Raw genomic sequence first — 15,416 nt, 5'->3', positions numbered from 1 at the left:
AGATTTTTAAATAAAAACACAACCTAAAAATCATTACAACCAAACAAAAACAAATCACTCAACAATTAAAACCAAGCTAAAATACACAACAATTAAAAACAATGCAAAAAGGACAGGTCATAGAGGGAACATCGCATGCAACAAAAGAAATCTTCATCAGCTGGCAGAAGACAGTGACAGAAGAGGACAAGCAAGCCTCTTTGGGGAGAGAGTTCCAGAGCTTTGGTGCCATGACCGAGAAGCCCCTGTCTTGTATTGCCAACCACTCAGCAAGCAGGGGCACCTGAAGCAGGGCCTTGGAAGATGACTTTAGTGGTCAGGTAAGTTCATAAGGAAGTAGGAGGTAACATCTTTGTACACCATATTCAAAGGACGGGGGCAAGATCCCTTTGCTTTGAGAACTCACCTATCTTGCAATCTGGCCCAATGACACTGTTGGTTATTAAGCACTTGTTGCCCACAGACGTTCCCCGTCCAATCAAGACGTTCTCTTCCAGCACGCTGCCATGGCCCAGGCTCACTTCTGCTCCCCGGTAGATATTGTGGCGTGAATGGGTGCAACTTTGCTTCTGGTCGTTGCTGAAGTTCGTCTCCGGGGTCATCGGGTAAACCCAGCGTTGGATAACGTCAAAGGACACGGATTCATACATCAGCAAGTTGGATACAGGGGCACCATATTCTTCTGATGTCACATGCAGGTGGATCTGGTTGCCCAGAACCTGGAGAACAGCGAAATGCTAGTCAACAGACCAATCCTGGCAATCTGCTTGCACAATGTTTTGTGTCAATTTGCATGGATTTTATTCGTTTTTGAATCTTGCCAGGACCAATATGGCTGTACAAATTTTTCTACATGGCAAACTGGTGTGGAGCACTGGAGGACCAAATGGTAGGGGAAGAAGGTGGCCAGGGCCGTTGTCGGGAAAGAGACATAGGGCAAGGGAGAGCTCCTGGGATTGGTTCTAAAAAAGGAATGCCCTCCACTACTGAGTGACCTGAGAATGTGTCAGGTGCGCCCCAATGAACTTTCCGAAGCTACTAGGCAGCTGGGCTAAGCGGTCATGGAGTTAGAAAGTAGGCAAGCAGACTAGTTCGTTGCCTCTTCTGCACCACTTCCCCACACCAGTTTGGTGTAGCAGTTAAGAGTGCAGGACTCTAATCTGGAGAACCGGGTTTGATTCCTCACTCCTTCACTTGAAGCCAGCTGGGTGACCTTGGGTCAATCACAGCTTCTAGGAGCTCTCTCAGCCCCACCCACCTCACAGGGTGTTTTGTTGTGGGGATAAAAATGGCATACTTTGTAAACTGCTCTGAGTGGGTGTTAAGTCATCCTGAGGGGTGGTATATAAATCAAATGTTGTTGTTATTATTATTACTTTCATGCTGCCATTCCTTGGCAAACAACCCATTACCAACTCACTTCCCATCCTCCCAATCCTTTCACAACATTCAGAACTCCTGGCTATTGATCATCAGTCTTAGCTTGTCCTCCCTTCTGCGTACAGCAATGCCCAAGCTCACTCCCCCTCTCCACTGGCTTCTGGCTGACCTCCCTCAACACGAGCTCACCTCTTCATTAACCAAAAGGCCACGCACAAAGTCATCCCGAGTCTGGTAGTCAAAGTTATCCGTGAACAGCTCAGCCACCTGCAAGAAGAAGAACAGGTACGTGAAGACAAATCCAAGTCAGAAGAGAAAGCGCCGCTGCCAAGTTATGCCCTTTAAAAATCGTTTCAGGTGGGCAGGATGGTCTGCAGTAGAAAAGCAAGACTGGAGTCAGGAGCACCTGACAGGCCAACGAGATTTCCAAGGCATAACCTTTGGAGTCTCGGAGGTATCTGGACGAAGGGAACTTTGACTCTCCGATGCTTACGCCCTGAAAATCTTGTTGGTCTTCGAAGTGATACGGGACTTGAATCTTGCTCTTCCTTTAGAAAATTTTGGACTGACAGGAGATGGAACACTCACTTTTCTGGACTGCTATTCTCCTATATGTGTGTTATGTGCCGTCAAGTCCTATGTGCCCTATGAATGAAAGACCTCCAAAATGTTCCATCTCTAACAGACCTACTCAGATCCTACAAAATGGAGGATGTGGCTTCTTTTATTGAGTCAAGCCATCTCGCTTTAGGTCTTCCTCTTTTCCTGCTGCCTTCCACTTTTCCTAGCATTATTAAGTTTTCCAGAGAATCTTGTCTTTTCATAATGTGGCCAAAGCACAATAGCCTCAGTCTTGTCATTTTAGCTTCTAAGGAGAATTCAGGCTTGATTTGATCTAGTACCCACTTATTTGTCTTTTTGGCTGTCCGTCATACCCGCAAAATCACCACATTTCAAATGAATCAATTTTCTTCCTGTCAGCTTTACTTTCACATCCATACATGTCAACGGGGAATACCATAGTTTGGATTATCTGGATCTTGGTTCCCAGAGAGACATCTTGATCTTTAAGGATCTTATTTAGCTCCCTCACAGCTGCTATCTGAGTCTCAATCTTCTTCTGATTTCTTCATTGCAGTCTCCCTGTTGGTTGATGATTGAGCCAAGGAATAGAAAATCTTGAACAACTTCAATTTCCTCATTGTCAACCTTAAAACTGAGTAATTCCTCGGTAGTCATTACTTTTGTCTTCTTGATGTTCATTTGTAATCCTGCTTTGGCGCTTTCTCAAATATACACAAAGGGAATTTAAGTCATGCATCTAATACGTTTTCAAACTCAACCATCATTATTCCTCCGTTAACTGCAATCTCTCCCCCATTCCATAAAAATGGGTTCTAAAGCCTGCTCCCTCATTGGCTATTGGGACACTCAGGCTGCAGCGGAAGGCATTACAAGCATGAACCCTGAGCAGCTCAGCTCTTATTGACCAAAAGGGGATCCTAGGATGGCAAGGTCTCGCCTTGCTCAGTGCCTCCTGCTGACTGATACCAGCAGCTATGGCTCACCCCACAGCATTGCTCTCTTGCCACTTCCAACCAAGATGGTGCTGTGGACACAAAACAAAAACTCACAAGCAGCTCTGTGCACCCAGCAAGGCTTTGGTGGCAAGAGCCAGTTAGAATAAAATAACAATTATGCTTATATACCACTCAGAGAGCCAGTTTGGTGTAGTGGTTATAAGTGGCAGGACTCTAATCTGGAGAGCTGGGTTTGATTCCCCACTCCTCCAGCTGAAGCCAGCCGGGTGACCTTGGGCTAGTCACAGCTCTCTCAGAGCTCTCTCAGCCTCACCCACCTCACAGGGTGATTGTTATGAGGATAACAACATACTTTGTAAAACGCTCTGAGTGTGGCATTAAGTTGTCCTGAATCGAACATAAATTGAATTTATTTATTTATTTTATTTATTTATTCAATTTATATACCGCCCATCCCCAGGGGCTCTGGGCGGTGAACAGTTAAAATCGATAAAAACAAAAACTAAAATCAATATACAAATAATAAAACAAATTAACAAGGTGCAGTGGTGGGGAGAACCTTCCCCACCCCAAAGGTGGGAGGCCGACATGGCACCGCCCCCTTCAATCACCAAACGCCTGGCGGAACAGCTCTGTCTTACAGGCCCGGCGGAACGATAATATGTCCCGCTGGGCCCGGGTTTCCACTGACAGAGCGTTCCACCAGGCTGGGGCCAGGACTGAAAAGGCCCTGGCCCTGGTTGAAGCGAGGCGGGCTTCCTTATTATTATTATTATAATGTTATTATTATTATAAAGGATGACTAATAAACTACTGTCATGTTGTCCGGACAGCAGTGGGAAGTTCTGATTCACAGTTGCCACTACGCACGCATTTTTGGCATCCCTCTGAATTCGCATAACCTACCGAGCAGGGTTGTTGTGCGGATAAAATGATGGAGACACATTTATGTTACCCTCAGCTCCTTGGAGGAGGAGTGGAATAAAAAGTATAATTAGCTAGCTGACTGCAATGTATGCCAAGAGCAGATGATCGCCATCTCGTTCTGTCTTACACCGGAATACCCGTTCCCTTCTGCTGAAGCTAAGCTAAACATCCTCCAGCTCAACTATTTCCCCTGGAGCAGATTGCAGAAGCCAGCAATATCCAGTCTGGGAAATGGAGGTTTGTTGCAGCTGTTGTGAAATGAGGCAGGAACAGAGACCTCTGGGGAGGATGACATTTGGCATATGATGATGATGAAAGACTGGACTGACAACACTACGGCGGCATGTAGCCTGGAAACCGGGAACCAAGGCTTCCTCTGTTGGGCTTCACCACTCAACGCTGGAACGTCTCCGTCTCTTCGAGGCAATACCGCCTTCCTCTTGGACGAGGGGAGGGCCAGCTCGTGGGATCCAGATTCTCAACTCCAGATTGGTTATTGGACTTTGGGAGCATGTGGAACTGGTCTCTCAGAAGGGATGCCCTTCCCTTGTCTGGGTGGGTGGGTTTGATTGCTCAGGACTGACAGGTGACTGCTGCCCTTTCGCTCGTCAACCGCTGAAGTCAAAGTGCTGTTAGTTCATCTTAGTTGGCAACTCTTTTCTATCCTTTTATTTCCTTAGCTGGCATCCTAATCCTTAATTGTCTAATTCATCTAGAGCTGTGCTTTGTAGTAATAAAGTTATTCTTGATTAATAAGCATTGCAATGATTCTGCTTGCACACCCAACGCTGTTGGCCAAGCACTATATATTCCCTTTGTGGCAGTTGTGCCCTGGGACAGCTGGCTGTGATGAAGAGAGAGTCCCCAGGTACGTGGGACTGAGAAACTTGGGGTGGTGGCAAGCCCAACAAAGGGATATTTCAATGCTGCCCCTGCAGGGTAGGCATTGGAGGATAAAGAGGACGGCTCCTTCCAAACTCCAGCCCTGCAGGAAACGGACGTGCCAGTGTGAGACAGAGTGATTTTCTCTGGGGGCTGGATGAAGACGGACCAGGCCTGTGGCTGCAGCATCGCTTAAATATGAAATGGCACTACAGAAGACAAAGGCTTTGGATTCTCCTCCCCTACACAGCAACACAAGGTCCGCCCATCACATCGGCAACTTTGTCTGAAACTTACCTGAGGGGAGCAGATGCTAATGTGACAGTCCAACAAGTCATGCCGTACTTGCACTTCTTCTATGCTGCTCTGGAACAAGCTCTAGAAAGACAAGAAAGCTGTGAAGATACTGCAACCAACTTCATCACCTTACTGACTCTGGCAAGGGGAGAATTTGAGGGGATTTCCGGGACGGCCACCCAAAGCCAGGTGACACCTGATCAACAATAGGTAACGGGGAATACCACGCAAGCAAGGGAAACACAGGACATGCCAACTAAAGACACCCATCTGCGAGAGAGATTACAACCTCAACCAGAATTGGGATGGAGAACGGGACAAATGCAGTAGGCAGCGTTTTTATCCGTGCCAGCTTGTGAAAGGCCAACAGCGCGTTCGAGACCCAGAAAGGCTTCAGCACAGTCCCACGGGCAATTTTGGGCCGCTGACATGACAACCTCAGCTCCTAGCTGTAAGATGAGACAATCACGTTTCCAGAACCCTTTTCACTTATAATGCAGAAGTGCCAACAGAAGATACAAGAGCTATCTGCACTTATAAAGCTCTAAATGGACTGGGACTGGCATATCTGAGGGACCGCCTCTCCCCGTATGTACCCCAGAGAGCGCTTAGATCAGCAGAAAAACGTCTACTGGTGGTCCCTGGACCTAGGGAGGCTCAACTGGCCTCAACCAGGGCCAGGGCGTTTTCAGTCCTGGCCCCAACCTGGTGGAACTCTCTGTCAGAGGATACTCGGGCCCGCCAAGACCTTGTGTCCTTCCAGCGGGCCTGTAAGACAGAGATGTTCTGCCAGGCATTTGGTTGAGGCCAGTACCCAGATCCACAGATTGGCCTCCCTGCCTGTCTCTTATTAGTGGGGGGCTATATTGAGTCATCTGCCCCATGTAGGAACGGTGGCTAATCTCACACCAACTCACGTCCCCACCCCTCTCTTCCCTTGTGGTTGGCAGGGAAGGGTGAAGTGAACCTGGGACATAGTACAGAGTTTGTTTTTATGCTGTTAAATCTGGATTTTATCATTATTTAATGTACCTTTTTACCACCCCTGAGCCCGTCCACGGGGAGGGCGGACTATAAATTTAATAATAATAATAATAATAATTGTGACTAAACAAATGATGCTGACTCACAACAACAGTTTACTTAACTCAGCGTCGTCTACTCTTGACAGGCAGCCGTGCTCCAGGGCCTCAAGCAATGACAGAACTTTTCAAGTTCTATTGCAGCATGAGACCCATTCATGCATGCTACTGAGCTATGGGTCTTACTAAAGCTACTATCCTTTTTCCTGTAGTCACACATCTAGGCTTTGAATCTGGGACTTCTCACTTCTACCATGGTACCTGCCCCCAGATCACTTAGCTTCTCTCTGTACTTTCAAGGAGACATGCATGCTTCTCGCACAGCAAGATTAGCATAATCTTGACTCGGGGCCAGCAGCAATATTTCACCACAAGGAAGACATTCGGGTTGTTAACTGAGAAAACTGAACTGAGGGTGCCCAACCTAAGACACTCACTCACCCTCCTCCTTTTGCAGTTTCCTGCAAAACGTGAAACTGTCCCAAGTGGTTAGGAAACAAGTCTGCTATCTAACATCTTTCCCTCCATTCCCCAAAGCCCCACTTCCTCTTCACAGCTCACTGACGTTCCTTCTGCCTTTGGCATTCCGGGCATTCTCTCTGGGCACTCCATATGCACCTTTAGGTTCTGGAAAAGCATAAGGCCAATTACAGAGTCACCCACAATCATGTGGCAAAAGTCCGGGTATTTCAAAATCAGGCCCTGGAATGCTGCATCTTGAAAGGCACGGCACAGCCATGGATTCTAAGGAGAACATTTTTAACAGAGCAATCGGATGCTGTCATTGCTCTTAACACACCATGGGAAAGCGGAAGCGCTTCAGCCCTTGTGTCTTCTGGTAGTGAAGAACTCGATTTGTTGCACTGTCCACAGCAAGGATAACATCGTCCTCTTGACATCTGACCCGGTGACCTGGAGAAGACTCTTTGAAAATCATCGTCATCACAGACACGTTCTTCTCCGCTTTACGCCGTCTCCTGATCCGGAGGAAGAACAAGGAGAGATTTTAACAGAAGCGATGCATCAGAGGAAGACACAGTTCCAACAGGAAGTTCCAAAGGCAAGGTCACTGCCCTTCTCCCAGGCACCCACCTGTGCTCCTGTAAAGCTTTGGAAATGTTAATATTGGACACTACATCTCCGGAGACAAGGACAAAGTCGGAACGAACAAGAGACTTGGCATCAACATCCCTCAATACGTCACCAAGAGAACGGTAGAGGTCCGAGGTAACAAACCGCACTGTGTTTGGAGAAGTCGGCCGGCACCACTTGGATTTCCTGGCAAAGAACATAGATGGAAAGGAATTATTTGAGTGAGTCATCTGTGTTACAGAAAAAGTTGCAATCTGCTACACCATACCACTTGCATCTTTAAATTTTGTTCCCTGAGAGAGAGGAAAAATAAAAAAATGAGGGTAGAAAACAAATTATATACGAAGCAAAATAAAACAGTGCAATCCTAAACAGAGTTATACCCTTCTAAGCCAATGGACTTAGAAAGGTGTAACATTGCTTAGGATTGCACTGAAAATGTATTATTTGGACAAACTCTCTCAGAGTCACAGCAGATCTAACTGCCAACATGTTTGGATATTAAACTATGCATTAAAATTAAAATTGTTTCTAAATTTACAAAGAATTTTGAAAATATTATCTTCAGTTTAAGATTTTTTCCCTAATCCCCCAAATTTCCCAATTTTTCTACTGCAAAAATATATAAAGCCCTCAGACATTGTCATGCTATAAAACTGGAATGAAGGGACGCTTTTTAAGAAGCATTTTTCTCACTAAGAAAGAGAAAATATTTTGTAAGAGATTAGTTTCAGTGGATCCCTTAACTTTCCAATTTTTCTGTTGGAAAATTTTTTAAAGTTCTTGGAAAAACCATTCACTCCCACCTAATTTTTCTAAACCCCCCCCCTCAAACGTTGATATCTTTAATAACAGTAATAACATTTGATTTATATACCAGGACGACTTAACACACACTCAGAGTAGTTTACAAAGTATGTTATCATTATCCCCACAACAATCACCCTGTGAGGTAGGTGGGGCTGAGAGAGCTCCTAGAAGCTGTGACAGACCCAAGGTCACCCAGCTGGCTACAAGAGAAGAAGAGAGGAATCAAACCCAGTTCTCCAGATTAGAGCCCCACACTCTTAACCACTACACCAAACTGGCTCGAAAAGGCCCTTCCAGGTATTCTCCAACATGCCATAAACTGCAGCTGCCTGTAGCATAAGATTTCAGGGGTTAACTACCACTGGCCATTAGCAACCATCCATCCAACAGCAGCCAGAACAGGTGACCTTAAATAAAGCCTGTGTGTGTGTTATGTGCCGTCAAGTTGCCTCCAACCTATGGAGACCCTATGGATGAAAGACTGGATTAAAAAGTGTCTGCTCTTACTGTAGATGTTCCTTGATCTCTGCCGACTTCCAGCAGCAAAAAACGAAGGTTTCCTCCACTCCAGTTGCCGTTAGGAATTCCAGAGTATAATCTATCATGGCCACATTTGCTAGAGGAATCAGAGCCTAACAAAGCAGGGGAAAGACAGCAAAACAAAAATGTCATACTCCACAGATTCTGCTACTACTGCTACACACAAAATCCATGAAAACCCTCCAAAAGGTAACCACCCATTCCCCAATTTCCATTCAACTTTACTGAATTCCTACCTCTCAAATATTCCTGGACCCTTTACTTAGAATAATACTTTGCTCTTTTCTTACATCTCAGCCAAGCTTGAAAAGTTGTATTTTGTTAAAAATGTTCATAAGGGTGGAGAAAACCTTGCAAATGTCTATTTTGGTCTACACTTTGGACATTTAACAGGCATGAACACAGGAGACGCTTGCCATTTGTAAATCTGTGACTAGTGGTTTCACTTATTCACAGGCTGCAATTAGATCACATGATGTCATCTCCAGCCTGTTTTTACCCTCGCCATGCCATCATTATAATCATTGCCTCGTTCAAATTCGTGGTAAATTTGGGCGGGGTTACCATTAGAAGGGAGCTGGACCCTGCCTTCTGGCAGCTGTGGGGTTCCCTATTCATCGTGCGGGTCTATTGTTAATGTAAAAAAAAAAATCTCAGAAAACATCTGGAATAGATATGAAAAAGGGGAGTATGTCTACTTTAGACAAGCATGCAATCTGGTTAAATTGTTTTCAACCTACCTTTAACTTATTAATTATATTTAAAACTTTTTATTGGTTTTAAGTAGTAGAGCCAGTGTTGTATGGTGGGTCGAGTATCAGACTAGGATCTGGAACACCCAGGTTCAAATCCCCACTTTGCCATGGAAGCTCCCTGGGTGACCTTGGGCCAGTCTTACTCTTTCAGTCTAGCCTACCTTACAGGTTTGTTGTGAGGATTAAATGGAGGAGCGGAGCATGATGTAAGCCGCTTTAGGTCCCAATTAGGGAGAAAGGCAGGGTAGAAATGAAGGAAAGTAAGTAAATCTCTACAGATGAAAAGATCATGTGACAAAAGCTCCCTGTTCAGGCTAAATTTAATTATTTTCATTCCCTGTCCGTTAATAAACCAGAGCCAAAATTTATTTCATATTTTTCCTGCTTGCTTCAATTTCAGGTAGGTAGAAGTTGGGCCACTAACAAACATCACAGTATACATCGGGGTATATTTTAAACAACTGCCTCGGGTGGCCCATTCTTTCCTTCACCCCCATCAGTTATCCAGCAAAAGCTCTGTTGCTTACTTGAACTATTAAACAGACTAAAGCTGTGAGCCTGATATTCATGCTAATTTGGGAATCAGTTTCATGAGACTTGCACACTGGACTGCGTGGTGAAATACTGCTCCCTTCCCACTTCCAAGTCATGTTTGCCTACATAAAAGGGTGGAAAGGCTGCTGTAGCGCAGTGGTTGTGGCTGGGCTCCAAATTGGCACTCTGCTGGTTCGACTCCCACAACTGCCATCGGTCAGCCACTCCTCTCAACCCCAGCTCCCCAGCTGTATTGAGGGGATAATAATAACACTGACTTTGTTTACCGCTCCAAGTGTGGCACTAATCTATCCAGAAGGGTGGCTGGCATGCTGTTTGGTGTAGTGGTTAAAAGCAGCAGGACTCTAAGCTGGAGAACCAGGTTTGATTCCCCACTCCTCTGCTTGAAGCCAGCTGGGTGACTGTAGGTCAGTCACAGCTCTTCCAGAGCTCTCTCAGCCCCACCCACCTCACAGGGTGATTGTTGTTAAGTTGTCCTAAAGGGTGGTATATAAAGCAAATGTTGTTGTTGTTGCTACTATTACTACTACTACAGTACTACTTAATCGAATACAAATGCCTTGCTCTGTGATGTTTTTCTACTGCAGCAGTCACAGAGCTAAAAGCCACTCGTTTCCTAGCCACACTGTGAGGATCAAACTGTTCATCTTTTCATTTAAAAACTACTCTTGTTTTGGTCTCAGCCAGTCCAGATACATAAATGTCTGGATTAGGCTCCACTAACTACTGATCGGGGGCCAAAAGCATCTTCCAACAATGCTGAAGTCCAAGGCAGCCCATCTTCCCAGGTGATCACAGGCACAAATTTCAAGTAGCAAAAGAAAGCACTCTCTTGCAACCATGTCTGGTCACGTCAATCTCGGGATGCAAAAACGACGCAACTTTGTGCAATGGTTTTGCAGTTTCCCCTGTCTGACTCAAATGCACCCGTTTCCCCGCGGGCACATGTCGGCAGCAGAACCCCTTCCCCAAGCAAACTAAAAAGGAAATGACATTCCCAATACTTTTTGGTGTTGAGTGCTTTTTAATGACCACAATCTGGATTTGTGGTTCTTTTTTCTTCACTGTAAAAAAACCACTTGAACCATTAATGCACAGAAACCCATTAAACAAGCTTTCCCCCACACATTTCCCCCGCCGAATGGCTTCATTCCACGACGTCTAGACAAGAGACGCAATGAAATTTTTGCTAGGAACTGCTGCTTACAGTTTGCTTAAACTTAAGCCCACTCTTTCAGCCACAGCACATACAGGAAACAAGGTAATACCCCTGGGGAGGGGAGTATCTAGGGGCAACTCATCCAGTTCGATCTTCGGTGCAACAAACCTAAAGGAAACAGCCTATGTTAAAACGTTACAACACAAGTAAGGCCTTCCATGTCTAAAAAAAATATTACAAACTTTTAATATACTCCAACCACTAATTAAATGTCTCATCTGACCCCAAGCTCTTTATGCCTTTGGGAGATGCCACTGTGCTTTAAACTCACTCATCTTCAAGGAACTGCCTCATTTCCAACTAGCTGCTTGACAGAAACCAAAGTACTGCCTTTGATCTTGAAAACTACACATGCTTTGGACTCCAGGGAAAGTGGCGAACTGCCTCCTCCCTCCCGTACTCCCCCCACAAACTCCGAGATCACACAGGGATGGTCCTTCTACCTCATCCTTCTGAGGCCCAGGAGATGAGTACGTGGTGTGTGAGTTCATTGCTGACTCAGCAACGGCAACCTCGTTGCATAACTCCTCGTCTAAGAGCGATCACTAAGCCTTCTGCACTTTTCATCCAACACTGCCGCATATTCACCAATCCACAGGTTCCCAACTTTTTTGAGTCTTTGGGTACCTCTGGAATTATGACACAGGATGGTGGGAGCAGCCACAAAATGGCTGCCGCTCGCAAAATGGCTACTGCAGCTTATCTTCAGTCACACACTGAAGAACCTTACACTGTAGTGGTAGCTGCTGGCAAAGCAACCTTTTAAAAAACCCACACAGCCCATCTAACCTCCAAGGCCAATCAGAAGCCTTGCTAGGCAAATGCCCCACTTTCTAAAAATACTTGGCAGGTGCCAGGAAAGGTGCTGGTAGGCACCACAGTGGAGACCCCGGCACGAATCCCTGAAAAATTTTAGGTCAACATCCTCACCCCCCACCCCAATTCCTTGCATTCAGTCACAGAATATGCCTTTGAAAATGTCTTTATGAACAGAAACCTGCAGTATTCTTGAACCAGAAATTGTTCATTTGTTCAAAATGCAGCATATTTATCCAAGAACAAATGGACAATGAGTCCTCCTGCAGGAAATTCTCAGTGGGCCACAGCTCTTTGCAGATCTCTAATCAACAGCAGTTAATTCACAAGTCTCAAGAGTTGGCTGGTTTCATTTTGTCCCATAAAAACGGCCTCAGATCTCTGCCTGGCCCCACCTACTATTTTTCACAATATAATCATGGATGCCTCTTTTTAATAAGAAGTTGTGCCTGCAATAAATGGAAAAACTTTACCAGCCATTACCTGCGTGGGTAAGCTAACTGCTACAATAATCTAGCAAAGCCTGTTTGGCTACTAGTAATGATGCAGAATAAGAGAACTCTTGAATATATTTTCCCCTCTGGAATAGACAATCAAAGAGTGACATATTCCATACCAACCAGTAATTCCATTGGAAGACTTACTGTTCATGGATCATACAAATATCTCTCCAATAGCAAACAGACTGTACACTTAACCACAGATGCTTCCACCTTACTGAGCATTATTTTCCTCATTTTGAACAGCAATTCCAGAGCCTTCTCTGTGATGGCTCCCCGTTTGTGGCACAGTTTGCTTGAGAATGTCATAAAGGCTCCCATACTCTTATCACTCTGCAGAATTCATAGAATTATTCAGGAGGGTATTTTCATATAAAAGATAGGCCTCCAATAAAATGGAATTATTCAGGAGAATGGTTTCGAAAAGGGACAAAGGTTGTAGTATATGACACTGTTTATTGTATGCATTATTGTGGTTTTACTACATGGTTTGCTAATTTCTGTAATCTAGGTTTTGCATATGTCATATCTTATACTGTTTTCATTGCACTGTTTTCTAACTCTGTAATCCAACTTTATTGAACTACCCTGTAAAACCTTCACTGCGAGACTCTGCGGATCTCCCTCGACGCGCTATAGGACAGAAAGGCCTGGAGGGGGACGATCTACGGAGTAGTCGAGGGTCGGACGCGACTGTGTGGCTTGGATCGGATCGGAATCCAACCTTTATTGCTCTGTATACGGTCCCTACTGTATTATTTTAAGTTTTGAGATCTGCCTCAAGGCTCAGTAAGGAAGGCAGACTATAAACAAAAAGTAAATAAATTCATGGAAGACAACAGTCCCTCCATCCCAAAGAAAATATTCCCCAAATCCACCACTCTATTTTTCTTTCACTGTCATTATTATGCATATATATGTGCATGTACCCAAACACAAACATTTGTGGTGTTGGATGGAGAAGTAAATCATATTTGCTTGTGTTTTTAATGCCATTTAAGGCACTTTCATTATGATTTTGAAATTATTTATTATTGTTTTGAATTTATATTTTATTTTCATTATTTTTGCACTTCTTTTCTAAACCACTTTATTTTTTATTTATAAACCACTTTTCTCCCTGATCAAGGATCCAAAGTGGCTTTTTACACCAACATGTTTTGTATGAAGAAGGTTCCAGGCTTAAACCCTGATACCTCCAACTGCTGAGAAAGACCTTTTGTACCCAATACCCTGGCAAACCGCTACCATTAAGAACATACAATATTGAACTAGATGGACAAGTGGTCCGATTTAGTATAAGGCAGTTTCATGCACTGGGAAATCCAAATGAACTTCTGCTGTGAGAAAATATGAATTAGCAGAAAATTAGCAGAAAATATGAATTAGCAGAATTAGCAGATTAGGGAAGGGAGGAATTCTGAATTGGTCCTAAAGATGTATGTTGAACCTTCTCCCAAAGTATGATCATTTGATAGCACAACACACACACATGTATATATACAAATTTTCAGCATCTCAAGTGATAAATCAAGGAAGAAAAATGGGAAAGGTATAAAGGTGGCTTGTTTTGTGGAATGGTGTGTAGGAATTAACAACATATCTTATTCTAGGCTCTTTATCTCAAGCATCAGTCTGAAAGACAAAGATCAGCATATTTATTTCAGATGACCTGCAGCTGCCTAGCACGGCACAGATCAAGAATGCTAGACTCACAGTGTCCCCAATTTGGGAAATTTTTATCCGGTAATGATAAGTCTGGCACAAACCACAGTTGACAGAATGCAGATAATGAACATGCAGTCTAGCTTCTATGTCCCTTAAAAAAAAAGAGAGATTTTGCTTTTAACTGCACCTGTCTCTTGAACTTTGTTGCCATACACATACCATTGATCCAACTAGAAGTGTCAACTCCAACCTAGATCCCAGATCGCCCCCCCCCGGAGGGGGGGCTCATTCCTACCTCAGCTACCATGCCTGACTTTAACACCTTTAATCTTAAAGATGTAGAAATCAAACCAGCAAAGCTTTCCCTCATTACTTTAGCACTCTCAGCATTTACACATAAATAATGCAAAGCACAAAAAACCCCTATAATATACACAGTAATAGAAATGAAACCTAACATCTATTGACAGAACTGGGGTGACAGCATGGAACGTTCATAAACATACCAACCTCTCAGGGAATAAAGGTGACAGAACTGTAGCGGTTTAGTTTCTGAGAGAGATGGTCACAGAACTCTGCCATATACTGAGTCAGACCACCAGTCTCCCAAAGTCTACTTTGACAGGCGCCAGATCTCCAGTAGAGATCTTTCACATCACCTATAACCTGATCCTTCTAAACTGGAAATGGCAGGGACTATTGCTATGCTGGTGCAACATAGCATCTAAGGAAAGTAGCTAGGAATCAGGAAACTTGCTTCTGCAACAAGATGACCAGACAGCAGAGGAGGATTCTCAATCATCCTCAGCTACCCTCCCTCAACTGCAACCTTCCTTATACAGCTATCTTAGTTAAGGAAGCCATGTAGGAACTAAAAAAGATCCTGAAGGTTAAAGATATTTTGCTGGGGACCAAAATAATCCATACTGTGGTGTTCCCCATTATTACGTATGGATGTGGAAGTTGGACAAAAAAGAAAGTTGACTGGAAGAGAGTTGATTATTTGAAACATGGTGCTGGAGGAAAGTTTTACACATAGCATGGATGGCCAAAAAGATAAATAAGTGAGATCAAGATCAAATCAAGCCCGAATTCTTCCTAGAAGCTAAAGTGACAAAACTGAGACTATCATACTTTGAACACATCATGAGACTGGAAAAGACATTACTGCTATGAAAGGTGGAAGGCAGTAGGAAAAGCAGACCGAAAATGAGACCGCTTGACTCAGTAAAGGAAGCCATGGCCTTCAGTTTGCAAGACCTGAGCAAGGTAGTTAATGACAGGATGACTTAGAAGATGCTAATTCATAAGGTTACCATAAGACAGAAGTGACTCAAACAGTGAATTGGTAT

At 44.2% G+C, this 15,416-nt stretch overlaps 1 protein-coding gene across 1 annotated transcript in view; it reads right to left on the bottom strand.

Annotated features, from left to right (window-relative positions):
* The window catches only part of EIF2B5 (eukaryotic translation initiation factor 2B subunit epsilon), a 34,772-nt gene that overhangs the window by 18,417 nt on the left and 939 nt on the right, over positions 1 to 15,416 (bottom strand). The window contains exons 2-7 of the mRNA XM_054983846.1: positions 8,519 to 8,643; positions 7,202 to 7,387; positions 6,909 to 7,086; positions 5,028 to 5,108; positions 1,570 to 1,647; positions 407 to 719 (exon numbers count right to left, since the gene is read on the bottom strand). Of these exons, the coding sequence (XP_054839821.1) occupies positions 407 to 719; positions 1,570 to 1,647; positions 5,028 to 5,108; positions 6,909 to 7,086; positions 7,202 to 7,387; positions 8,519 to 8,643 (961 nt within the window). The remainder of the gene's footprint in view (positions 1 to 406; positions 720 to 1,569; positions 1,648 to 5,027; positions 5,109 to 6,908; positions 7,087 to 7,201; positions 7,388 to 8,518; positions 8,644 to 15,416) is intronic.

The sequence above is a fragment of the Eublepharis macularius genome, chromosome 6, assembly GCF_028583425.1.
Source record: "Eublepharis macularius isolate TG4126 chromosome 6, MPM_Emac_v1.0, whole genome shotgun sequence".
NCBI classification, from domain to species: Eukaryota; Metazoa; Chordata; class Lepidosauria; order Squamata; family Eublepharidae; genus Eublepharis; species Eublepharis macularius.
The sequence above is the reverse complement of the archived record's forward strand: the minus strand, read 5'-3'. Positions and strand labels throughout refer to the sequence as shown.